This window comes from Orycteropus afer, unplaced genomic scaffold, assembly GCF_000298275.1.
Source record: "Orycteropus afer afer isolate SDZICR_OR568_19922 unplaced genomic scaffold, OryAfe1.0 scaffold00029, whole genome shotgun sequence".
Lineage (NCBI taxonomy): Eukaryota > Metazoa > Chordata > Mammalia > Tubulidentata > Orycteropodidae > Orycteropus > Orycteropus afer.
The window spans coordinates 11,009,821-11,036,637 of record NW_006921616.1 but is presented as its reverse complement, the minus strand read 5'-3'; the positions used below and the strand labels follow the sequence as shown (position 1 = coordinate 11,036,637).

Genomic DNA, 26,817 nt, shown 5'->3' with positions numbered 1-26,817 from the left:
CTGGGCTGTAATCTAAGTCTCGTTTTTTTTCCGACTGCCTCAGCTGCTTTCTCTCTGGTGTGCATGAGTGATACAGGTGATAGATTATTCAGCTGTTGGATGTAGGATTCATAATTGGGGGGAAAAAACAGTTTCGCAACTCCAGGAGCAAAGAAAAAAGCATTTGAAATGAGAAAAGGCCATGTTTGTCTTTGTGAGCCTTTAGGGGGCTGAGGTCTTTTAGGCCTTTCTCCTTCCCACCTCTAATTAAATGAGAAGCAAGATCAGGTCATAAATCCTTGAAAGAACAGGGTTTGTAATTGGATTTCGGCAGCCTGCCTGCCAGGAACAGTGGGAATAGATGGTTTTCCTTCAGATGTACATTGTTGGTGGAGTGTTTTTAACCAAGCAGTGTGCAGAGGGTTTGCCACACACACAGCACAGCTGCCTTCTAACCCTGAAATACTAAGTTGTTATCTTTGGGGGCCATGGTGGGGCCAGGACAGCTTTTGAAGAGCCTAGAAATGTTTTGGCAGACGTAGAATAGATTTGAGCTAATGTGTCCATTTTTTTAATTATTTTTTTAAATTTTCAGATAGCAAAATCACTCAGTGGGAGGATCCAAGACTGCAGAACCCAGCTATTACTGGTCCGGTCAGTATATTCAAGTTCTTACTCTTCAGTGTAATATCTTGGTTGTCTCTAAGTATCTGTATTCCTGCTTATCGTGGTGCCAAGGGACAGCTGTAATGGAGTAATGTAATATTATTCCCATCTTCTCCTTCCCAGAGTTCCCATGGCGGGTACAGTGGCATATGCCTTTTCACAGAGCTTTCATTTTAAACAAAGAAAATAATGGTAGCAGAATTAAACATTTTCTCTTCTCCTTTATAAAGCATGGGTTAAAAGTGTATTTGAAGTTTCCTCCCTTCCTCTTGGCAGCACTGTGTCATTTATTTAAGCCAGGGTATAAATGCATGCTGATAGGGTTAGCCTATACTTTTCCTCTCTCCCAGTTCTCACATGTGGAAACGTTTGGGTGAGCTGGTAGCTAGCCTCTGGAGCTGCAGGGTTAAGGATCTTTAACTGTATTCTTACCAAACCCAACCCAACCCACTGCACTAAGTCAATTCCAACTCATAACAACCCTACGGGATAGAGTAGAACTGCCCCATTTGGGTTTCCAAGGCTGTGAAACTTTACAGAAGCAGACAGCCTCATTTTTCTCCCACGGAGTGGCTGGTGGGTTCAAACTACCCACCTTTTAATTAGCAGCCGAATGCCTTAACCACTGTGCCACCAGAATGCCTTAACTTTGTCACACTCCCTCTCCTGTTTACCAGGCTAGGTAGGAAAAGAATCAGTTCTGCCTTCAGTATAACCAGTAGCCAGTTGCCGTTTGAACTGACTCCAACTCGTGGCAAACCCATGTGTGTCAGAGTAGAACTGTGTTCCCTGGGGTTTTCAGTAACTGGTTTTTCAGGAATAGATCACCAGGCCTTTCTTTCCAAGTGCCTTTGGGTGGGCTTGAATGTCTAGCCTTCCAGTTAGCAGCCAGTGCATTAACCACTTGTGCACCCAGGGACTCTCGCCTTAGGTATGCTGCTGTGGTATGCCATCGAGTTGATTCCAGCTCACTGCAACCCTATATGACTGAGTAGAACTGCCCCATAGGATTTCCGAGGCTGTAATCTTTATGGGAGAGATTGCCAGGTCTTCTCCTTTAGAGCAGCTGGTAGGTTTGAACCGCCGACCTTTCAGTTAGCAGCTGAGCACTTAACCACTGTGCCACCAGGGCTCCTTGCCTTAGGTATAGTGACCTCTCAAAATACTGCTTCACACTGTACTCACGAAAGGGAGTGAATCCCAGTGTCTTTCAGCAGTAACAGACAACTCAGTGTAGGAATCCTGCCACCGGGTCTCTGTAATGGGCCACATGCATCCCAGAAAACATACCGTTCTCTTTGTCAGCAGTTATCTAAGTGTGAGCATACAATTTGGAATTACAGGAGATGTGCTGGGATCAGCAGAAGAGGGCAAACTTTAAAAGACAAGGAGCAAAAGGATGCAAAGTGCTTTATATCTGTGCTAAGAGGCATACTTAAAATATTAACGTGGCTTGGATCTGACTTGGTGCAAGCAATGTTTTAAATTATAAAGCTCTGGCCATTTGAAAACTTAGAAGATATTACAGTGCAAACACTGCTGGACCTCTGACATCCCATTACTGATTGGTTGGTTTTGTTCAGCTACTTTGATACTGTTTCCTGTGCAAAGCACCCAGTGCCTAAGTGAAAACAGCCAGCCAATAGCTACAGTCAGCTAGTAGCGTGACAGACACCTGCCTTACTAGCGTGGCTCCCTTTTGATGCATCCACAGTCACCACTGGTTGTTAGAATAGTATTTCCCCTTCTTCATCATTAGAAGCAAGATAGATACAAAACCAAGGCTGTCAACAGGCTCCTGAGTGATAGGAGACTTGAGCACGGTGATTCCAACACCTTGTCAAATACTTCTGTCCTTTCTTTGATCATCTGCCTTCATGCAGATACTGGTGGTTTTTATTGTTTAGCATCATGAATCTAGGTAGATTTTCCCCCAAGAAAAATCTCTCTTTCTTTCCATTTTCTGTTAATAAAAGAGCCTCTTTTATTATTATTAGTTTTGTTGCTTCCAGTAGAAGTGCGTCTGTATAAGTAACTATTAACTTAGTGTAGACATCCTGCTTTAATTGTCATTCAGTTCTAAATATTTGGTAATTTCTATGATAATCTCTCTCCCTGATTTAAAGGATTTAGAATGTGCTTATTATTTTCTAAGGATATGGGAAGGTTTTTGGGGGGGTTGTTTTTGGCTTCTTTTTTTTGTTTTTAATTTTATTGCATGGAAGTATTATTTCAGGGATATTGATTATTGACTATAAGAGACTTCCTTGCAAGCTTAGTCATTTTTTGCAAATGTTCTTTTTGGGTTTGAAAAAGATTGTATATTCTGTCATTGTTGGGTATATGAAAAAAAAAAAAATTATGCCATCGAGTTGGATCTGACTCATAGCGACCCCTTCTTGGGTTTCCGAGGCATTATCTCTGTGGAAGTAGATTGCCCAACCTTCCTTCCGAGGAGTGGCTGGTGGGTTTGAACCACCAGCCTTCTGGTTAGCAGTCAGATGCCTTAGTCACTACACCAGAACATGTCCATTAGATCAAGCCCATGGTGTTTGCTCCATCCTTACTCTTTCTTGGTTCTTTGATCTAACCAAAAAAGTTGTATCAGAATCTTCCATGGTGATTGATTGTCAGTTTTGTCCAAGATGTATCCATTACACTTAACTTTATTTTTATTATATTTGCCTTGGTGCCTTTTCCATCTTTTAACTTGTAATATTTTTCCTCCTTTCTTGCCTTTTGTTAGTCTAATAGAATATACTCTTTATTTCGCTGTTTGATTGGAAGTTGTACTTTATATTTCTATACTTTTAGTGCTCAGATTATAGTTTTTAACCAACATACTGGTAGCATAGTGCCTAAGGCACTTGACTGCTAACCAGAAGGCTGGCAGTTCAAACCCACCAACCACTTCTTGGAAGGAAGATGGGGCAATCTACTTCTGTAGTGATACTGCCTCAGAAACTCAAGGAGGGGTCGCTGTGAGTTGGGTCCGACTAGACGTCACATAACAGCAACGACAACAAACTTCACTAAAGTCAAAATTAATCACTCTCTTCTCCCCTCCTGGGTATTATAAGGATTTCAATGAAGTTTATGTCATTCTTCCTGCTACCATTTTCTACATCCATGTTGGGTGGAATTTTAAAACTGTTGTATCTTTAAATTTTCCAAAACTCATTAATACTTTATCTTTCAGCACTCAATGTTAATTTCATTGTAACTGGTTGCTGTTGAGTTGACTTCAACTCGTGGCAACTACATGTGGGTCAGAGTGGACTTGTGATCTGTACGGTTCTCAGTGGCTGATTTTTCAGATTTAAAAGCTCTAGATGGACTCAAACCTTTAACATGTCAGTTGGCAGCCAAGTGTGTTAATCATTTGTACTAAATGGGATGATACTATGTGCTTTAAAATCAGGAAAAGTGTGTGTCAGGGTTGTATCCTTTTACCGTGCTTATTCAATCTATGTTGTTGTTGTTGTTGTTATTATGTGCTGTCGAGTCGGACCCGACTCATAGCGACCCCTCCTTGGCTTTCCAAGGCGGTATCACTACAGAAGTAGATTGCCCAACCTTCCTTCTGAGGAGTGGCTGGTGGGTTTGAAACACCAGCCTTCTGGTTAGCAGTCAAATGCCTTAGGCACTATGCTACCAGAGCTCCCCTTATTCAATCTATACACTGAGCAAATAATCTGAGAAGCTGGACTATATGAAGAAGAATGCAGCGTCAGAATTGGAGGAAGACTCATTAATGACCTGCAGTATGCAGATGGCACACGACCTTGCTTGCTGAGAATGGAGAAGACTTAAAACGCTTACTGATGAAGACCAAAACCTACAGCCTTGAATATGGATTACAACCTCAACATAAAGAAAACAAAAGTCCTCACAACTGGACCAATGAGCAACATCATGATAAACAGAGAAAAGATTGAAATTGTCAAGGATTTCATTTTAATTGAATCTGCAGGCAGTGCCTATGGAAGCAGCAGTTAAGAAATCAGTGTATTGCATTGGGCACATCTGCTGCAAAAGAACTCCTTAAAGTCTTAAAAAGCAAACATGACACCTTGAAGACTAAGGTGTGACTGACCCAAGCCATGGTATTTTCAGTCTCATATGCATGTGAATGGTGGACAGTGAATGAGGAAGACTGAAGAAAAAATGATGCCTTTCGATTATGTTGTTGGCAAAGAATACTGGACTGCCAGAAGAATGAACAAATCTGTCTTGGAAGATGTACAGCCAGAATGCTCCTTAGAAGGGAGGTTGGTGAGACTTCATCTCATGCTTGGGACATGTTATCAGGCGAGAGCAATCCCTGAAGAAGGACATCAGTAGAGGGTCAGTGAAAGAGAGGAAGACCCTCAACAAGGTGAATTGACACCGTAGCTGCAACAGTAGCCTCAGACATAGCAACAGTTAGGAGAATGGCACAGGACCAGGCAGTGTTTCATTCTGTTGTACATAGGGTCACGGGGTCAGAAGCCGCTTGACAGCACCTAGCAGCAGCAGGATTCCTGTATGTGGACAAATTTCTTGGTCCACCATTAGTTCTTGCATCCACCTTAAGTTTTCTTCTTACTGAAGTGTAGCTACTAGTTCAGTAGTTGTCAGTGTGGTCTGCAGACCAGCAGCATCAGTATCACCAGGCATCTTGTTAGAAATGCAAAATTTTCTATTCTACCCAGACCTAGAGAAGCAGCAGTACAGGTGGGCTTAGTAATCTTTGATTGACGGAGCTCTCCAGGGGATTCTGATGCCCAATCACATTTGAGAACCAATGATCAAGCAGCAGTTTCCATGACAATCTGAGAGCAGTAAACTCCCTTAGTCTTTGACTTAAAATGTCTTAGTTGCCCTCTCTATTAAATGATAAAGAAGCCCAGGTGCCACAGTGGTTAAGTGCTCTGTTGCTAACCAAAATGTCAGCAGTTTGAACCCACCAGCCGCTCCAAGGGAGAAAGATGAGGCAGTCTGCTTCCCTAAAAAAGTACAGCCTTGAACCCCTGTGGATCGCTAAAAGTCAGAATCAACGCAACAGCAGTGGGTTTGGGTTTTTTCATTTTTATTACATGATAGTTTAGCTGATTATAGAATTCTCAGTTGAAAATTCTTCTCCCTCAATACAGAGGAGGTATTCTTTCATGACTTCTGGCCTCTGTAACAGATGATGGGAAGTTTGATGTCAGTCTAATTGTTGTCTCTTCTTCTCTGGTGATTTTTAATTTTTCTGTGTCTTTGGTGTTCTGAAGTTTTACTGTCACGTATCTAAGTGTGACTATCCGTTTGTTCTGCTGTGGACTCACTGATTCTTCAGTAGAGAGGATCATCATATCTTTCTTTAGTTCTGGAAGATTCTCAGTTATTATTTCTTCACATGTTGCATCTTTCCCATTTTCTCTGGTCATCGGGATCAATAATTCCTGTTAGGCATTTTGCTCACTTTCACACTTGTATCTTTCTTATTGCTTAAATTTCATATTTTCCGTCTCTCTCTCGTTGCTGTATTGTGGGTTATTACCCAGCTCTTGCAGTTAATTCTTTCTTGAGCTTTTTATAGTCTCTTTATCAATTCATGGTATATGTTATTTTAGCTATGATGTTTAATCACTCAAAGTTCCATTTGGTCTTTCTAGGTTTGTTGGTCTCTTTAGTTATTATTATTCTGTCCTGTTCTTTCATTTTTTTTCATTCCTTATTTTATCTTTTTAATTAAGTTTTTAAATACTTCCTTTACTAGCCTTATAGCATCATACAGATTGTCCTATTATCTCTGGTTCTAAATCTCCCACTTGTTATGTAAGTCCCGGCCTTTATTTAATGCTAACATCTTAGTTAGGGTTCAAGTCACACAATTAGTATTGCACCCACTTTGTTGTATGGATTTATTACAGTTCTGTTTCTTTTATTTTTCACCTACTCATAGTCCTAGACAGGAGGTAAGCTTCCTTGCAGTGCTCTGGGCCAGTGGGTAGAACTTCTTGTCCCCTTTTCAGATGTGAGATGTTAAACAGGGGACTCTGTCCTGGCTCTGACATCATAGTGACTATAGACCAAATTCTCTGTCCCTGTGGGAGGATTAAGACCCAAGCCTGAGCAGGTGTACCTAGGTCCACTGCCCTGCTTATTTCTCTAATGTTGAGTCCTTCTGCTTATCTCATATCTACAGTTTCTCTCTTTTTCCCAAGCTTTAAAAATATTAGTTACAGGTGGTTCCATCATTGCTCCATTTGTAGGGAGAGGAGGAGCTGTGGTAGCTCAGCAGAGCCTTACTGTGAGTCTAAATGCTCTTTATGGAGCAAACATCAGCCTGAGAAGTGCTTCATTAACTGCTACCTGCACATGCCGCTCAAATGAGTACTGTCTCTTATTTTTGTGACACTTTGTGCTTTTCCAAGAACTTTATGATCAGCTGGTTTGAAACTCTCAGCAGTCTCTCAGGAAGCCAGAGCAGATGCTGTTCTTCCCAATGTGTCAGAAGCTCAGACCAGCTGATTGTGTGGCCAGAGAGTCCCAGCCAGTGTCAGAATCGGGCCTGGAACCCAGGTGTGCTGGCATCCCCACTCTACCCAGTTGGAGTGAGCCCTGCCCCACAAGAGCCTCAGTATCCACCAGACAATAATGACAGGAAGATCTTGAAAACCAACTTGCATAATAAGTCAGGTTTTCATTTTGTACCCCCCAAAAACACAAAATTAATACAGAGCAAAAGAGCTTCAATCAACAGACATGTTTGATTTTCCAAATAGCCTTGTTTTACAAGTTCAATTGTATGTAAGAAAATAAGATGGCAGATTTTCAAGGCAGAAAAAATAATTTGGCATATCTGATACACAAAGTACACTATATGTGTCATTCATTCTCTGCCAAGCCTTTACTCTATAGATGTTTTTGACCTATTTAAGAGAAACGTATAAAAACACACTTTTCTTATTCCATCATGAGAACTACCTCTAGAGAGAAATGGTAATAAGTATTGGAGGAGGAGGATATTGATGTTTCAGCTTTCATAACGTCATTCCCTAGAAGAGGCCAGAAATAGCATCGCATTCTTCCCACCCACATGTCGTCAGCACTCACCAGATGACAAGGCAGAAAAGGGAATGGATACTGCACACTGTGGTCAATGTTTAGAAATGTATTCTTTGAGAAATTTGTCATTTAAGACAGAGGAACATGTGTACCCAATGATGAATGTTTAGGCTTTTTTCCACCATTTTCAGGGGAAAAACAAAAAATATCACCGGGAATCACACTCTTAGAAATGAACGAGGCAAGAAGTCCATACAGTCAGACTCTTCTTTTACTTTGAAGAAATTCCCAGGGGAGAGGTTCTAGCACCAAACCAAACCTGTTGCCACTGAGTCACTGGCGACTCCTAACAACCCTGTAGGACACAGTAGAACTGCCCCGTAGGATTTCCAAGGCTATAATCTGTAGGAGCTCTGGTAGCGAAGTGCCTAAGGCACTTGACTGCTAACCAGAAGGCTGGCGGTTCAAACCCACCAGCCACTCCTCAGAAGGAAGATGGGGCAATCTACTTTCGTAGTGATACTGTGATACTGCCTCGGAAACCCAAGGAGGGGTCGCTATGAGTTGGGTACAACTCGACGGCACATAACAACAACAACAATCTGTACAGAAGTAGACTGCCACATCTTTCTCCCACGGGGAATCTGGTAGGTTTGAACCACCAACCCGCTGGTTAGCAACCATGCGCTTAACAGGCCTCCTGGTCCTGTCACAGAGCTGTTGTAATAGAATCTGCCCTAACATTTGGGCAGCTCAAAAGCTGACATGAGATAAAAGTCATTTCTTCAGCTTAATTCCTCCTTCATAGTTCTTAATCATAGCTCAGAGCATCAGCTTAACACTGTCCCTCCTCAGGACCTTGTCCTCACTGTGCTCACCATGGTTCATTCTTTCCTGTCTCGCTGGTGTCTGCTCAGATGTCCCCTCCTCAGAATGGCCTGCCCTCACACCCACTGCCCGATTGCTGCCTCTGAGCACTTACCATTACTTATCCCTTCATCACTACCCATCACTCACAATGGCCTGTAAATTCCAGGAAGGGATCATGAGAGAATCTTTGGCTTTTATACTGATTTCACTAGCATCTAAAGTGCCTGGCTCACAGTTAGGTGCTCAGGAAATACCTGTTGGATGATTCAGCAAATGAATGACCAAAGAATGGATAAATGGATAAACTGAACAAGAGGGGAAATCTTAGTCTGTGATGGGTGTGCTGTTGGTGGAATAACAAGAACAGGATGGTCTCTTCTTGGAGCTTCTATGAGAACATTGTATCTGTTTTCTTATTTTGGTGGTTGTACAAATAGTGACATTTCTACCTTATCCAGAATCAAAATTTATCCACGAATTTGTCAAAATAATAGGCCCAAAATAAATAGGGCATCAACTTGCATGGTCTGTGGGAAATCAAATGACACCTGACTTTTTCACTATGAACACATCATAAACCCACTCTCCTCGAATTGATTCCCATTCGTAGCAATCTTATAGGACAAAGTAGAGCTGTCCCATAAGGATTGCAAGACTGCAGATCTTTACAGATGCAGACTGCCATGTTTCTCCCACAGAGCCACTGGTGGGTTCAAACTGCTGACCTTTAAGTTAGCAGCCACTAACTTAACCACACACCACCAGGACTTGTCAGCCCCTGGTAACTACTGATAAACTCTTGCCTCTGTGTGTTTGTCTGTTCTAGGTAACACCCTGCCATCAAGTCAGTTTAGACTCACAGTGACCCCCCATTGGGTTTCCAAGGTGATAAATCTTTATGGGAGTAGGTTACCTCATCTTCCTTCTGCAGATCAGCTGGTGGGTTTGAACTGCTAACCTTCTGGTTAGCACTCACATGCCTTAGATAGTTGGCATGAATGATTTATTTCACTCAGCATATTGTTTTCAAGGTTCATCTGTGTAGTAGCTTATGCCAGAACTTCATTATTTTAAAGACAGTAATGGAACAATGGAACATTACTGTTCCATTGTTTATATAGCACACACTTTGTCCATTCATCTGTTAATGGACACTTGGTTATTTCCACCTTTTTGGCTATTGCAGATAATGCTGCAGTGAACACTGGTGTCTTAAGTATCTGTTTGAGTGCCTGCTTCGGAGGCCCTTGGGTGTATATATAGTTAGGAGCGAGTGAAAGCTTTCTTGAGTGTCAGTGTGATTGTTTGCAGGGATGAAAGCCCGTTCGATGCTGACTAGCCCTGATTGGTCCTAAGATGCTCCCATGCACCTCTGTAGCCATCATGTATATTGTCCACAGACGATAAGGACAGTGAGCATTTAAAGTTTATGATTGGTCAACTTCTCAGCATACCCAGAATGTCAAGTATATTGTTTGCATGATCTGTGTTTATAAATTTCTCTTCTAGGCTGTTCCTTACTCCAGAGAATTTAAGCAGAAATATGACTACTTTAGGAAGAAGTTAAAGAAACCCGTGAGTAATCATGTCTCCAGAAATGCTGTGCTTTATCATTTGTTACATTCCCAAAGTTACTTCAGTGAGAACTTGTTTGCCGTTTTTATACATAAACTGACGTCACCTTTCCTTTCCCACTGCACTTCAATCTGAATTTTCTTCTTAACAGAATTGGTAAATGGAGATTAACCATGCCTGGTAATTTCTTATGTGACATTTTTTTTCATTAGAAATTATTTTTATGGGCTATACAATTCAGTCCTTTAGTCCCCCTACCAAAAAAAAAAAAAAGTCTGGGGAAGCCTATTCATTAGTTTATGGTTATCTTAACAAGCTAACAATGAGTCAGTAGAGTAGCCTAGTTAGAAAAATGTTCACATTCTTCCTTCTCAGTTCAGAAGTGTGGTTTAATGATAATATTTGGCAGGGTTAGGAACAAGTGTGGTTTTCTGATTAAAATTTTCACTGACCATTTAAGTCTGAGAAACCCTAGCAGATTACATTATGTAATCATAATGTTACATTTTCTACTCACATGCCTCCCACCCCAACCTCTTCAACACTGTGTCTTCTGTTTTACTTTCTGGCTTTACCTTTGGCCAGTTTTCTCCTATTTGCTCATTCAGTATTGGGGTACCAGCCACCCATTGGGGAAGGGAGAGTTCCAGGCACAGCCCAGAGCTGACCCACTTCCTGTGTCTGTCACCATCTCTTCCTGTTCCATTCCCTCAGCTGATGCCTTATTTTCTGGGTGTCCATGATGGACAAGGCCCTGGGGACGCAAAGATAAAAGAGACACGGTCCCAAGGAGCTCGCATTCTCAGGGGTTCCACTCTCTGTTCCAAACTCCTGATTCAGGTAGCTCTGGGTAACTGCGTGTGAAGTGACTCTTGGTCCTTCGAAGCTCAAATGTCAACACATAGAATTCCTCAGTGAGTGCCCCGCATTTCCACTGTAAGCAGTGGTACCGTCATTTCTCGTTCTAGGACCTACTAGTGTTTTCTTCCTGGAAACGGGCTCAGCAGATTCATCCCCTGCAAGGCTGACCCTAGACTTCATTTTTCTGGAAGGCAGTTACTCATAGCCTGGGCCAAGATCATTTATTTTCATGTTGGTTAACTGTGAGATGCTTCCCCAAAACTTAGCATAATCAGAGACCTGCCCCCAATGACAACAAAATTAGCATATAGTCATCAGGGTACGGATCTGCCAACTTGGACCTCTGTTAGAGCTGAAAATGGCTCCAACTTAGCTGTTGTTGTTGGGTGCCATCAAGTCACTTCTAACTCATGGTGACCCCACGTGACACTGGAACCACCCCACAGAGCTTTCTAGGCTGTGATCTGTACAGAAGCAGATTGCCAGGTTTTTCTCCCACAGAGCCACTGGATGGGTCTGAACCACCAACCTTTCAGTTAGCAACCAAGCGCTTAACCATTGTACCACCAGGACTCCTTCTCAGCCTAGCTAGGTGGGGATTGTTGGTTTTGATTACCAAGGCTAACGTCCCCTCCTCTGGCTGACCAATATACAGCGGTAACTGTATGTGTTCCAGTGGCTGGATGAATGCCCCCTGCTTGAGGACACTTTTCCTCCCCTCAGCCAGCCTTTCTGCAGCACAGGGCGCTGACTCAGTCTGAACAACAGCTGGCATGCTGGGTTCTGTCTCAACACAGCAGGGATTTATATCTCTGTGCGGAAAACCCCATCACGGAGGGCATCTCAGTTGGAGCCATTCATTATTGATTCATTTAAATGCTGTCATTGTTCTACCTTTTGTTGTTGTTTTCTATTTGGGAGTAAGGTATATAGTCACTATATGGTGATGTGCTTTTTTGTTTCTTTCTTTCATGTAGGCTGATATCCCAAATAGATTTGAAATGAAGCTTCACAGAAATAACATATTTGAAGAGTCCTATAGGAGAATCATGTCGGTGAAGAGACCAGATGTCCTGAAAGCTAGACTGTGGATTGAATTCGAATCAGAGAAAGGGCTTGACTATGGGGGCGTGGCCAGAGAATGGTTCTTCTTACTGTCCAAGGAAATGTTCAATCCCTACTATGGTCTCTTTGAGTACTCTGCCACGTAAGTGTATAGTGTGCATTCATAGCGTGTTCCCCCACTGAGTTGGTTTTGTTCTTAATGGAAAGAATAAGCAGCTCGCTCCTGTGAGATGAATTAATGCTGCTAATTTCACTGCCACCCCCACCTGGCCCTTCTAAGTCCAGAACGGGCTCTCACTACGTGGTGGGATAATGTTCTCTGTGACCACCTAAAATTGGTTCTTCTCTTGTCTGTTGGGTTCATGTAATTGAAAGTGAAAATGTGCCAGGAAATTATGGTAAGAACGAGAGGCAATTTTCGTTTGTAACATGTTAATTCAAGAGGGAAATTGGTCAGTGTTAGAATCCAGAAAGAGGAGTCATTTTATGAACAGAAATAGTTTCTGAAGTCACAGAACTTAAATCATGAGGACTTGGGGGACCCAGTTTTTGGATACAAAGGATCATGCCCTGGACCAATGGGAAGATCCAGGTTCCCCCTTGTGTTAGGTTTCCATCATTGCCAGGCACCGAGACTAAGGAGACTCATTGGCCCTCAGCAAACAAACAGGGGCTCCTCTCGAGCCTGATCATTTCCACTCCAGGCTGTGGAACTTCCAAGGGTATAGTGGTGTAGTGCCTAAGGCACTAGACTGCTAACCAGAAGGTTGGTGGTTCAAACCCACCAGCCACTTCTTGGAAGGAAGATTGGGCAATCTACTTCCGTAGTGATACCACGTCGGAAACCCACGGAGGAGTCACTATGAGTCGGAGATGACTCGACAACATAACAACAACAGGCTGGGCCTGACCCCCCAGTGGAATAGCTGTTGACCTTGCTGAAAGGCATTAGCATCACCCTGACCCTGCGCTCTAAGGGGACGTGGGGCTGCCATGTTTGCCACCTGGTACCCATGTCCTGCAGGCTTATTTGGAGGACAACCTCAGTGCTTCCTTCTCAGCAGCTCCAGCTAAGCTCAGTTTGTTGTTGTTACTGAGCTCTGTGAGAAAGCCCACTGTGTACAATTGATGAAACCATTGAAGTAAATGGGAGAAGGGAGATCCTCATTTCTCACCCACATCCCCAGATACCTGGAGGACTCTTACTGTGGAGGCAGCTGGAAAACTGCTGATCCTCATGGTTGTGAGATCAAAGAAGGGCACGCAGTTACACGTAAGCATGAGGTTGCATTGTTGGAACAGCTGCATCCTACTGCCATTTCCCTCGAGGCCTTTTCAGGGCAATGTGGTGGGTCCCATAGACATGGGTTGTGATCCCATAGAAAAATCTCATATCCCTAATCCAGGCGCTTCTCAGTGGTGTCCCTCCTTCATCACATCATTGGAAATCCCAGGGTAAACTCTATATTATGTGGAATTTCTCATCTTTTCAGGCTTTTGGCCAAACCATATGAAATTGATATTTTTGTGGGTCAAACTTCTCAAATATCAGCAATTTGTTGGGGTTGACATTGATAGCTAGGGTACACAGATCAGCTTGCTTAGACCTCAGCCACTGGTCATTGAAGGGACTAGTGAGTGGTAAGTCATGTTCTCTAACTTAAGCCTTTTCTATCAGGTACAGAATGTTTGCAAGTGCACTATTAGCATTGGGTGACAGGTGACAAAAAAAAATTCAAATTCTTGGTTTTTTATTTAAGAGTTTCATTGGGCTTGTCTTCTCTCTCTTCTTTCCACAAAGGGACAACTACACACTTCAGATCAATCCTAATTCCGGCCTCTGTAATGAAGACCACTTGTCCTATTTTACTTTTATTGGAAGGGTTGCTGGTCTGGCAGTATTTCATGGGAAACTCTTAGACGGTAAGTTGTTGAAGCATCTTAAAGTAATAAACATAGGACAGTGCTCTTTGTAGTTCCTTGTTACGTGGCTTAGCTTTCCCCATCATAGATTTTAAGCAAAAACTTCACTGGTTCTCTGTAATTCAATAAATTATTTTTTATGTTTTCCCTTGAATGGAGCTGCTTTGTCCCCTGGTACTGTCTTAATTTGGGCACTGAAGATACGGTGTCTACACACAGTTTAAAAAATTAAAACAAAACCCTGCAGTTTAAAACACAGAACATTCTGTATTTATTGCACTTTATCTGTTTTCAGAATAACTTTCTTTTTGCAACAGCTAGATTTGTTGACAGATGGAAAAGCTAATTGAAAACTTAATTAAAATGATCTAATCCATCCAGTATCCTGCCATTGCTCCATTTGTCCCCAAATTATTTTTTAATGTGAAGAGACTAAATAATTTCAAAGCAGTGTTATAACTCGGCTAATAACCTTATCCCCTGACTCACTGCTGGAACATGATACAAAATCATCTCACTGCTATTTAGAGCATACAAATCAAAGAAGGATGTCAAGGCACCTTGGGAGGTGGAAGTCAGACCCCCTGCTTAGCTGAATCTGTGGGTTTTTCATAAAGACTTCTTATGCGTTTAGTCTTTTCAAAAGTGGCACCCTTAGGGGAGAGCATGATAGAAATCATCAGGGAAGAGAGACAATCAGATACTTTTTGAGAATTTAGAAGTGAAATGATTTGGAAGACAGTAGATTTGAGGTTGGCATTGCAGTCACTGTGGAGAGGAATTTCCAGGCGATTTGTAATTGTGTTCGTTGCATTTATGGAGCCTTGGCTACTCCAGTGAATAATTGATGTACCCTCTGCTTTTCCTTTAATGTATTTCTACTGTTAATGGCTAATTGATTTTGATCTTCTGGTTTCAATATTTCTTTTTGGTGGGGGAAGTAAACACTTTCTGATTAGAGAGAAAGTACATTTGGTAAGGAGGAAGGGAAGGAAATAAAGAAGTGAGGGAGGGCAGGAAGAAAGGAAGGAAAGAAACGTTTTAATTTGCAACATTGGAGTCGTGTTGCTAGATTATTTCAGACTGTTCAAATTCACTTCAACCTTCTTAGAAGCATCTTTTTCCTACAAAATTAGAAGACAGTTCTAGTCACTGCAGGGGAATATGAAGAACTGTAAGATAGAGTCCTGACCTCCATGAACTTATATTGAGGGGGGAGCGTGTTACAATGACAGTGTCCAAGCAGAATGCAGGACCCGAGCACTTAGAGAAAGCACTTTGAGTAGAGGGCTGGAGGTGGCTTCATGAGGGCCATCACCCCTTGAAAGAAGCAGAACTTGACATCCAGAGGCTGAGGTTCAGGAAAGAGAGGACTGGCCTTGGGGCGGATGGAGGGAGTAATGGGTGCAACCTGCTAGATAGGGGAGTCCAGGGGGCTGCTCAAGTGGTCTAGGGAAAAAGAGATCTCAGTGCTGGTCAGGAATAGCAGTACTAAAGACCAAGATGCCCACAGATGCATGTAGTCAGCACTGTCTTACATTATAAAAAAATATGACTGCCCCTTTAGACAAGGCATGCACACGCTGTATATCTGCCCATACACCCTGTTATCAAAGTCATCCTTTTTACGTCAGTAGACACTGAATTTCAAAAGACACTTAATCTTGAAAGGTAGCTTGAGAAGACAAAATATTATAATGGAATATTCAAAGACCTAGAGTTAGAACACCAATAGAGAAAAATATGTTTGGTATTTTTCATGCTGAAAGAACTAAAGGAAAAAGCCTCAAGTTGCAATACTGTAGAATTCTGTGGGCAAAATGTTGAACGACACAAGAAGCATCAAAAGAAGATGAGAGGAATACACAGACTCACTGTACCAAAGAGAATTGGTCAGTGTTTATCCATTTCAGCATTTCAGGAGGTAGCTTATGATCAAGAACCATGGTATTGAAAGGAAGAACTCCCAGCTAAACTAAAGGCACTGGTGAAAAAGAGGGCTCCAGGAAACTACAGAATGCCGATTGAGATGTTTCAGCAAATGGATGCAATGCTGGAAGCACTCACTCATCTATGCCAAGAAATTTGGAAGACAGCTACCTGACCAGCTGACTGAAAGAGATCCTTATACATGCCCATCCCAAAGAAAGATGATCCACCATAATGTGGAAATTATCAAACAATACCATTACTACCACACACAGGTAAAGTTTTGCAGAAGATAACTCAAAAATGGATGCAGCAGTACATTGACAGGGAGCTGCCAGAAATTCAAGGCAGATTCAGAAGAGGATGCAGAGCAAGGGATATCACTGCTGATGTCAGACAGATCTTGGCTGAAAGCAGAGAATGCCAGCTACATGTTTACCTATGTTTTATTGACTGCAAAGGCATTTGACTGTGTGGATCATAACAAATTATGGATAGCATTGTGGAGAACACTTAATTGTGCTCCTGTGAAACCTTTACATAGACCAGGAGGCAGCTGTTCAAACAGATCAAGGGGACACTACCCAAAAACCAAACCCATTGCCATCGAGTCAATTCCAACTCCTAATAACCCACCAGCCACTCCTCACAAGGAAGGTTGGGCAATCCTCCTTCCGTAGTGATACTGCCTCGGAAACCCAAGGAGGGGTCGCTATGAGTCGGGGCCGACTCGACGGCACATAACGACAACAATGACCTTGTAGGACTATCTCTATAGGGTTTTCCAAGGCTGTAAATCTTTATGAAAGCATACTACCTCATCTTTCTCCCATGGAGCAATAGATAGATTCAAACCATGACCTTTTGGTGAGCAGCCAAATGTCTTAACCACTGGGCCACCAGAGTTCCTAAGGGAATACTTCTTGGTTTAATAATCAAGAAACATTTGAGTCAGGGTTGTATCCTTTCACTTTATTATTCAGTCTGTATGCTGAGCAAATAACCCAAAAAGCTAGACTATACGGAGAAGAGTGTGGCATCTGGATTAGAAGACTCATTAACAACCTGTGATACCCAGATGACATAACCTTGCCTGGGAAAGTGCAAAGGACTTGAAGCACTTGGGGGTGAGGATCAAAGTCTGCCACCTTCAGTATGGATTACACCTCAACATAAAGAAAACAGATCCTCACAACTGGATCAATAAGCAACATCATGATAAACAGAGAAGACTGGAGTCATGAGTCATCAAGGATTTCATTTCACTTGGATCCACAATCAATGCTCATGGGCACAGCAGTTAGGAAATCAAACATCATATTACATTGGTTACATCTGCAAAAGACCTCTTTAAATTGTTAGAAAGCGAAGATGTCACTTTGAGGATTAAGGTGTACCTGACCCAAACCATGGTATTTTTAGTCACCTTATATGCATGTAAGAGCTCGACAATGAATAAGGAAGACCAAAGAAGAATTGATGCATTTGAATTATGACGTTGGTAAAGAATATTAACTATACCATAGACTGTCAAAATAACTAACAAATCTGTCTCGGAAGAAGTATGTCCAGAATGACCTTAAAAGGAAGATGGTGAAACTTCATCTTAGGTACTTTGTCATGTTACCTGAAAAGACCAGTCTCTGGAGAAGGACTTCATACTTGGTAAAGTAGAGACAATCTGCCAAAAAGAGGAAGACCTTCAGTGAGATGGATTGGCACTATGGCTGCGACAGTGGAGTCAAGCAGCAACAATTGTGAGGATGGCTGAAGATTAGGCAGTGTTTCATTCTGTTGTACATAGAGTCGCTTTGAGTTGGAAACAACTGGACAGCATCTCCCAGCAGCAGACACTGAAGGTGTTTAGGACCACACTGAGCCAGTGGGAGTCAGGAAATGCTGCAGAGGGTCAGTGACTGATTCAATTTGGGGCTGGGGCGAGGGCTGTGGGCACGTGAGCCTGAGGTTGTAGGCCTGGCTATACTGATGCCTTAATGGGAGGAGGAATGTGATGCTTCGCGTGTGAGGTGGTAGGTTTGTCCTCACTGTCCTTGCTTTCCCCTGGAATATTGTACAGATCTCCTGGATCATTGCCACCATGCCCCTTTTCTGCCCTTTCTCCCCATTACTGCCCAAGTAATGATACTGAAATTGCAGATGGGATTTTTCTCCACTTTTTCATTGACTCCCCACTGCACCAGGGCGAAGTCCAAACTCTCTGGGACCACACACAAGCTGTGCAGGCTCCAGTCCCTTCTCTGGTCTCTCCTCCCATGACACTCAACCTTCCACCCTGTCAAGCCACTGGCCAGTCCACGGACATGTTCATCTGCTCAGTTTGCCTTCTTCTCCCCCAGTTCATGTACTCCTACTTGGCATTGAAGCTTCTTGTCACCTCCCAGGAGCCTGTTGGACCCCTTCCTGCTGTCCTCGTCTCTGTCAGTACAGCTGCCCTCCTTACTACTGTACCATTGACCATGCCCCATCTGCTGTCCTTGATTAGGATAGGTCTTTGAGGGATCTATCCTGGGCTTTCACTCGAACTGAAGAAGGATTATTTTTTTTTACTTTATGCTCCAATGCCCTGCATTGTCAAGATTTGAAACTAACCCCGCTTTTCACCCTATTTTAGGTTTCTTCATTAGGCCATTTTACAAAATGATGCTGGGAAAGCAGATCACGCTGAATGACATGGAGTCTGTGGTGAGTATGACGGAGCCTCCCCCTGAAGGTTCAGAAAGAGTGGAGACTATGCTCATTGTCATGGTGATTGTATGGGTGTTGCCGTTCAGTATGTTGCAGCAAGGAACATTTGCTTTGAGAAGTTAATTATCACCCTCATTTTTGTAATAAGCAAGTCATTGTTCATATTTTGTAGAATCATGGTATTTGGGCAGGTATACCCAGTCACAATTACTGCTGCTTACCCAGGAATGAGACTTGTATGAACAAATTAAATCCAAGGGAAACCTGGAGACATTGTGGTAGCCAGGGTGTCCACCTAAGAGCTAATACTGAATGATTAGAGGTTCATCCACTTCCCCTCTGTTTTCTGACCTCATGCACATGTCAGGGGCAGAAGGCCAGAGCAGCAGGCAAAGGGAGGAACAATTACACAGGGCATCCTCAGCACTGCCAAGTGCGTGAACGCAACAACGTAGAAAGAAAACTAGGTAGAAAGTGAATGCTGCGAGAAGTTCTCTGACAAGTGGAAAATGATCTGGTTTTCATGTTGCATTTACTCATTTTACTCGTAAGGAGCTCTGGTGGTGTAATGCCTAAGGCATTTGACTATTAACCAGAAGGTTGGTGGCTCAAACTTACCATCTGCTCTGTGGAAGGAAGATGGAGCAATCTACTAGACAGATACATTTTAGAGGTGAAAGGGTTTTCTGTGGAGACAAAAATGGAAGCTCTTTCCCTAATGTACTTTCTGCTTGTTTTTCTCTAATTCACGAGCACCCCCGTATCTGCCTCAGGTCCGGGTGTGCCTGCCTATGTGCTGGTGTTCACACAGGACCATTGGGAAGCATTGCAGTCTTCTGTGTATTTGCAGAAACCCTCCAGGGCCCCTCAGCCTTGCTGTGATATCACCCATGTCTCTTACACCCGTGGGTATAGCAGCTGTTTCCTGGGCTCTGACTAACACTGCCCACTGACCGTCTACCCATCATCACTGCATGACAGGAGGGGAGGATGCTAGCCACACTTTTGAATGCACTTGGCTGATTTTGCAGTCGGGGGTAGGTTTGTGCTCAAAGCCATAGTGCCAGGCTCAGATTTCTGTTCAACTTTGGCCTTTTATTTGTGCTGTGTACTTTCATTGCTGCATAATGAGGAAGGTAAGAATGTACAGACTTCTCTGAAATGCTCAAAATTAATCGTATACCACATGGTGACAGTATTTTCAGTGCAGCAGGCATGTTCTTTTTTGCCTTCTCAGAGCCCATCTGGTCCGCAGCAGTAGAGTCCTTGTGCTGAGCAGAGATAGGTGATGAGGACACTCGTGACCGGCTCAGGCTTCTGATGTAGGGGCAGCCTCCCTGTGTGCCCAGGCCTGCTGGCACAGAGCAGTAGAGGCCCGGGGAAAGGACACAGCTTAACACCATTGGCATCTAGCTAGTTCGAACATCTTCCTGTTTCCTCTATCATCTTCACTCTTATAAGATGAGAGATGTTTGTTTTATTTGTTCATTGTGTTGAAAATAGACATAACAAAATATTTGCTGATTCAGCTATTTTTGCTTGTAGACTTCAGTGACATTGATTACATGTTGTGTAACCATTCTCACTGTCCTTTTCTGAATTAAGCCACCACCAAGAACATAAACTCAGTGCCCTCTAAGCAGCAACTCCCCCTTTTCCCTCTCTCCCAGCCCTGGTAACCAGGAGTCAACTTTGGTTTCTGTATGTATTTGCCTGTTTGATGTAAGTGGGATTCAGTAGTATTTGATTTGACTCATTTCCCTCAACATAACGGGTTCCACGTCTGTCCACGTTGTAGTGTGTAACAGGGCTTCATTTCCTCCTTGAAGACGAGAAGTCGTTTTTTACTCTCTCCCTGTTACGTTGTAGAGAACAACTTGTCACTCCTCAAACATTCTTCCATTTACATTTTACATTAAAAGGGAGAGAGTTGATGTGAGGTAGAGCGGGAAACCTTACCTTAGTGGGTAACGGCAATTCTTGGATGTTCTGGACAGAGTTACATTGTTGTTATGTGCCGTCGAGTCGGCCCCAACGCATAGCGACCCCGCCTTGGGTTTCCGAGGCAGTATCACTACGGAAGTAGATTGCCCCATCTTCTTTCCGAGGAGTGGCTGGTGGGTTTGAACCTCCAGCCTCTGGTTAAAGCAGTCAAATGCCTTAGGCACTATGCCACCAGAGCTCCCAGAGTTACATTAGAAGGGCTTAATTATTTAAAGCAGTCCAATGAGCTTGTAATTTGGAAGGAAAAAAGTTTGACTTTGATTTCTGTGTCATTCCTGTAGGATAGTGAATATTACAACTCTTTGAAGTGGATCTTAGAAAACGACCCCACGGAGCTGGACCTCATGTTCTGTATAGATGAAGAGAACTTCGGGCAGGTACGTGCGCGAGCTGCTCTTTGGTGTTTAGAGAGCATTTCTTTTTCCCCGGGCTGTAGCAGGACTTTCCTGGACAATTGAAACAGCTGTCAGGAGTTCCCTGTGTTAAGTATCATCTAACTGTATCTGTACTTTGTTGTCATGCCTGGAAGCCAGGACCCAATGACAGCCCTTTCTCTCTTCCAGCACAGAGTTAGAGGCATTCTAAGAGGTCTTTAGTGGTGTGCCTTAACACCTACTTCTAATCTAATGCAAATCCCAGTGTGAATTTTCACTTGTGCCTTGCTTTTAGAATTTAGTTCCTAAAAAAAATGGTGTCATGGTTTCCATTTTTAACCAGAAGTAGGAGACTGGGGGTGTTGGGGAGCTTAGTTTTTCTTCTGCTTTATGGTCGTATTGTCATGATGAAATGAGTCTTCGATGGGGCTCAGCCTCCTATGCCGTTCCTTCTTGCTCTGCACCCACACAAATGGTCATCAAGGCTGGATCAATCATCAAGGGGAATTTTAAAGGTAAAGTTGCCTGCCTGGAGTTTTCATCATCCTAAGGTTCTGGGGAATGTGATTGTCTTCTGCCTGAAACCTTTGATTCCCATACACACACACCCCTTGAGTAAGTGATGTGTATGGGATTATTCTCAAGATACTATCTGACCCTGGGACCCTCACAAAAGCCCACCAATATTTTCCATCTCTGAGACCAAATCTACATGATCTTGAAATTAATTCGATCATGGAGCATGTTTTAAGCTTTGTCATATGGGAAATACAACAGGTGGCCTCTCTGCTCCTTCATAGATCATCAGCACTCCACGATCAAAACGTCTGTTTCGGGTCTGTTATCCCTTAAAGCAGCTGTACTGATTCTTACCAGTGAGCTATGAGGTCAGACCCCTTGAAGTCTTTTTGGTCTCTCTAGTGTTTGGCTTAGGAGCTCTGGTAGCGTAGTGTCTAAGGCACTTGACTGCTAACCAGAAGGCTGGCAGTTCAAACCCAACAGCCACTCCTCGGAAGGAAGATGGGGCAATCTACTTCCGTATTATTACTGCCTCGGAAACCCAAGGAGGGGTCGCTATGAGTCAGGTCTGACTCGACAGCACATAACAACAACAACAACAACAACAGTGTTTGGCTTCTCATGGCTGCTAACTCAGTGTTTATTGAGCAAATGAGTGAATCGTCCTACCCTAGTGTAGAAAACTCAATGCTGTTACAAGGTCACGGAAGTCTGAAGGGTTGAAGAATCAAAGTCATTTTACTTTCAGTGATGATTTTCGTTTTCTTTAAGCTGAACAATGAAGGGCCCTAAGGGCCAGTGTTCAGAGGCTAACACCTCCATAGTCATCCTGGGGCTGGGGCTGCCTTTCACTTTTAACAGATGAAGGAAGAAAGAAGAGGAAGACTTCAGAATTCATCCTGTGTGTCAAATGCATAAAAAATCTTTTTTATGTATCCACTTACAAATAACCGTAAGACTAAGTTAAATAAAATAGTCTAGAAAACTGCAGTAAAACCTACAGAAGTCAGACCTGTGTAAGACAGGAGCCTGTCAGAGAAGGAAAACTCAAATCTATTCCACTAACAGAGAGCAATGGGAAAGTGCTAATGCACCCTGTCGAAGGCAGAAAACTTGTGGGACCCCAAAAACAAGGCAGACCTTCCCTGTATCGGCTCTCGCAGGTTTCAGTGCCCACGTCAGAAGCTGATGACCTGGAAAAGCTTCATTACTGTTAACTATACCTATTCTCATCTACTGAATAAAAACCAGACAGGATGTTGGGCCTCCTAAGTCAACTTCTAATAAAGATCCTGCTTGTCACAGCTCATGCCAATTATTTGTGAAAACGGTTCTCAAAACTCACTTAGTGCCCTAGGTTCTGTTGAGTTTTGAACAGAATCTGAGAGATGAATGCAGTGATCACAGCAGACCCATGCATGAGTGCTGACTCCTGGCCCAGTCTGTTCAGTCACTGTCTTCCCTTTTAATCACTGCCTGGCCTTTTGAGAGAGCTAATCTGATTGGCAGAGAGCTGATGTATCTGTTTTGCATTCTGGTAAGCAATTTAGACCATATTAAGCAGCCCTGTATTGATCCTGTCTCCCTTATCCAGTCTGTCACCAAGCCCTGTTCATTTTACCTCCTAAATAGTTCTCTCTCTCGTCTGCCACCATCGCCCAAGTTCAAAACACCATCTTCTCTCATAGTCTCTTATAGAGTCTCCCCACACCCACCTCCACCTTTTATCATGACAGTGTGAGCTTTTCAACATGTAAAAGTAGTCACGTCATTCCTCTGCTGGAAACCTTCAGGGGCATTCCACTGCCTTCAAGATAAAGACTCAAATCCTTAAAGTGTCCCCGGGCTCCTTCATGGCTTGGCTGCACTTACCACTCCCCAAGACAGGGTTCACATCACAAAGCTGCCCCTCCACATTCCTTATCTACCCCCACCCTGGCCTTCTTGAACACCCCAGCTTCTTCCTCCCCCGAACATTGCCCCACACTGTACCTTCTTTTGGGGACACACTTTGTCCACTGTCAGCTCACGTCTGAAGGCAGCACTAGGTCATGATAGGAGTCCCTACTGAGGCGAACAGTGATGCACTTGACTAGTAACAGAAAGGTTGGTGGTTTGAACCCACTCAGTGGCATTCAAGCTGGTGCTCTGCTTCCAGAAGGCCACTCCTTGGAAACCCTGTGAAGCGCAGTTCTCTGCATGCCTGGGTCACCATGAGTTAGCAGTGACTCGATGGCAGCTGGGAGGGGTGTGGTTCTGTGTGTGCTCTTTCACTACCTGGCCCGGTGCTGGTCCATGATAAGAACTCAAAATGGTGCTCTTGACCCAAAGAATGTGGACATCGATGACTTGCCTGTCCAAGCTTTTCACCTCTCAGCCCTCTGCCCACCTGTGGACGGTGTACTGCAGTTTACTCCAACCCAGGAGGAAGCCCATGATGCGCTGTGTAAAAAGTCAAGAATCATTCCTTTCTTTCAGAAGGGGAAAGCCAGTGTGTTTACAGGGGTCAACTGTACATGCCATCCATCTTCCTGGAGTGTGTGAAGCTCTTTTTTTCATTCTTTCCCCAATTAGATGTCAGCCCACGAAGTTCAGTGATAGCTGTCACTTTCCTGGTAATGGAACAGCAGCAATTTCTATTATTTTCTGGTTGGTGAGCTTCTGGAGCTGTAGGTTTCTGGGGCCCCCTATGAATTTGTTTCATGGGAAAGAGTATGTCCTACACACATATGCTCCTAGACACACACGTACATACGCTGTCCCCCAGGAGCGGGAGCCCTTTTACAGCCCCAAACTGGTCAAATCAGCTCTGACTCAATGGCAACCCTGTGTGGTCAGAATCGTGCTCCGTACGGTTTTCAGCGGCTGATTTTTCAGATAGATCACCAGGCCTTTTTGGGGTACCTTTGGGTAGCCTCAAACCTCCAGCCTTTTAGTTAGCAGTTAACTGTGTTAACTGGTTGCAGCCTCCTTTACACCAAGTGAACTCTTGACTGCAGGCCCATAGTGGCCCTGTAGGACAGAGTAGAACTGCCCCGTAGGATTTCCAAGGCTGCAGACCTTTACAGAAGCACTGTCTCATCTTTCTCCCACAGGTGGTTTCAAACAGCTAACCTTGTTAGCAGCTGAATGCGTTAACTACTACACCACCAGAGCTCCTCCTGCTCCTCTAAAACAAAAAACTCGCTGCTGTCAAGTCGGATCCAACTCATAGTGACCCCTCCTTGGGTTTCCAAGGCGGTATTGCTACGAAAGTAGATTGCCCAATCTTCCTTCAAGGGAGTGGCTGGTGGGCTGGTGGGTTTGAACTGCTAGCCTTCTAATTAGTAGTCAAATGCTTTAGGCACTATGCCACCAGAGCTCCCCTCCTGCTCCTTAGGGAACAATAATTAAAAAAAAAAAAAAAAAAAAAAGTGGGTTGGGGAAAGAGATTGAATTGAGTAGAGAGACAGAGACTGGGGTGAGGGGCAGAGCTGAGTCCTGGCAGTATTGCTGCTGCTTTGCAGGAAATTGTGTACCATGTTTTATGGCAATAAAGTTTAATTTTCAGAACTAAATAAAATGCATTAGAATTGAAACACTGGGTTGGGGAAAGAGATTGAATTGAGTAGAGAGACAGAGACTGGGGTGAGGGGCAGAGCTGAGTCCTGGCAATATTGCTGCTGCTTTGCAGGAAATTGTGTACCATGTTTTATGACAATAAAGTTTAATTTTCAGAACTAAATAAAATGCATTAGAATTTGGTCTCTGTGGTCTTGATGAATGTACCCTCTTTCTCCTCTTAAACACAATTGATTTCTTGAGAAATGAATAACATGAAAAAAAAGTTACTATACTCCATTATCGCTAACATATGAAGAATAATTAAAACTCAGAAATAACCGTAAAATCATCTGCCTTTAGTGATAACATCTTTAAAAATGTCACATCTTAACAATTTAAAAGCTTCATTAGACATTCCCTTGTGCAGAGAGCCCATTTGCTAGAAGACATTTCTGAATAAATTTTGTTTATCTCTCTTTTATACTAAGATGTTATTATTCAATTAATATGCAAAATAACTTCATGATGATGATTGTTGTTTCATCTTTGTAATTACAGACATATCAAGTGGATCTGAAGCCCAATGGGTCAGAAATAATGGTAACAAATGAAAACAAAAGGGAATATATTGAGTAAGTATACAGATATTTATAACCTTTTCATACACCAAATAGCATGTTTGGTTGACAAGTCTGTCAGACTGTTCATGCATGTTACGGTCATGAGTTTATTGGATGACAGCACAAGTTCCCTCGGGCATGAGCTACTGGGAAGTTGAATTGATTAGAAGTTCAACTTGTATCAGAGGAACCCTGGTGGCTCAGTGGTCGAGCACTTAGCTGCTGTCCGGAAAGTCGGTGCTTCATACCCACCAGCCCCTCTGCTGGAGAAAGATGAAGCAGTCAGTCTGCTTCCATAGAGAGTTACAGCCTTGGAAACCCCATGGAGCAGTTCTGCCCTGTCCTGTAGAGTCACTATGAGTCAGAAGCAACCTGAAAGCAACAGGTTTTACTTGTATCATGACTTCAATGAGCTGTCACAGGAACAAGTGGTGGAAGGAAGAGGGTGTATGTTATTGAGTACTATGGTGAATACTCTCTTGGGATATGTGGATATCTAGCAAAATTTAGAATTGCAGTAATAGAACACAATATAAATCACCAGTGGGGTGAACTATCAAAGATGAAACATTTCATCTCTTTCCTTCTTATGAAAACATAAGGAAGATAGTTCAAATGGATAGGAAGAATTCAACACATGCAGATATAATGGATAGTCTCTAATACTGGTAATTTTCTGAACTCAGTCAGCCTCAGTTGGTGGAACAGAAGGTTAAATTTTTGTAGAAGTCGCACTGTTAAGTAACCCTGGGACATTTCTATTATTCAGAAGGGCTTCTGTTAAGCATATTACTTTTCCTTTGAAAGATACGTATATGCTTCAAGCACACAACTCTGCATTATTCCACGGGTTTCCAGGTTGCCCTTGTTCTTTGCTAGTTTAGACTGGACCAGGGACAAAAGGATACAGTATCGTTTGGTTCCTGCGTCCTGGTTTCTGCCCATGTCAGAGATGATAGTGAGTGGCCTGAGCTCCTTCTTTGCACTCAGCGCTTGGTGTCAACATTTCTTCTCATTTGAAATTGGTAAGTGGACTGGAATTTGGAGAATTGGCTAAGGCACTGAGCACCTTTGAGTGTAACAAAGACCTGCTGTCCTTCTTAATTGAAACGAGATGGAGAATGTTTGCCATGCTTAGAGACCAT

At 43.1% G+C, this 26,817-nt stretch overlaps 1 protein-coding gene across 1 annotated transcript in view; it reads left to right on the top strand.

Annotated features, from left to right (window-relative positions):
- The window catches only part of NEDD4L (NEDD4 like E3 ubiquitin protein ligase), an 82,180-nt gene that overhangs the window by 44,431 nt on the left and 10,932 nt on the right, over positions 1 to 26,817 (top strand). Inside the window, exons 13-19 of the mRNA XM_007935550.1 lie at positions 575 to 633; positions 10,063 to 10,128; positions 11,967 to 12,196; positions 13,856 to 13,977; positions 18,539 to 18,609; positions 20,898 to 20,993; positions 25,611 to 25,684. Coding sequence (XP_007933741.1) covers positions 575 to 633; positions 10,063 to 10,128; positions 11,967 to 12,196; positions 13,856 to 13,977; positions 18,539 to 18,609; positions 20,898 to 20,993; positions 25,611 to 25,684 — 718 coding nt within the window. The remainder of the gene's footprint in view (positions 1 to 574; positions 634 to 10,062; positions 10,129 to 11,966; positions 12,197 to 13,855; positions 13,978 to 18,538; positions 18,610 to 20,897; positions 20,994 to 25,610; positions 25,685 to 26,817) is intronic.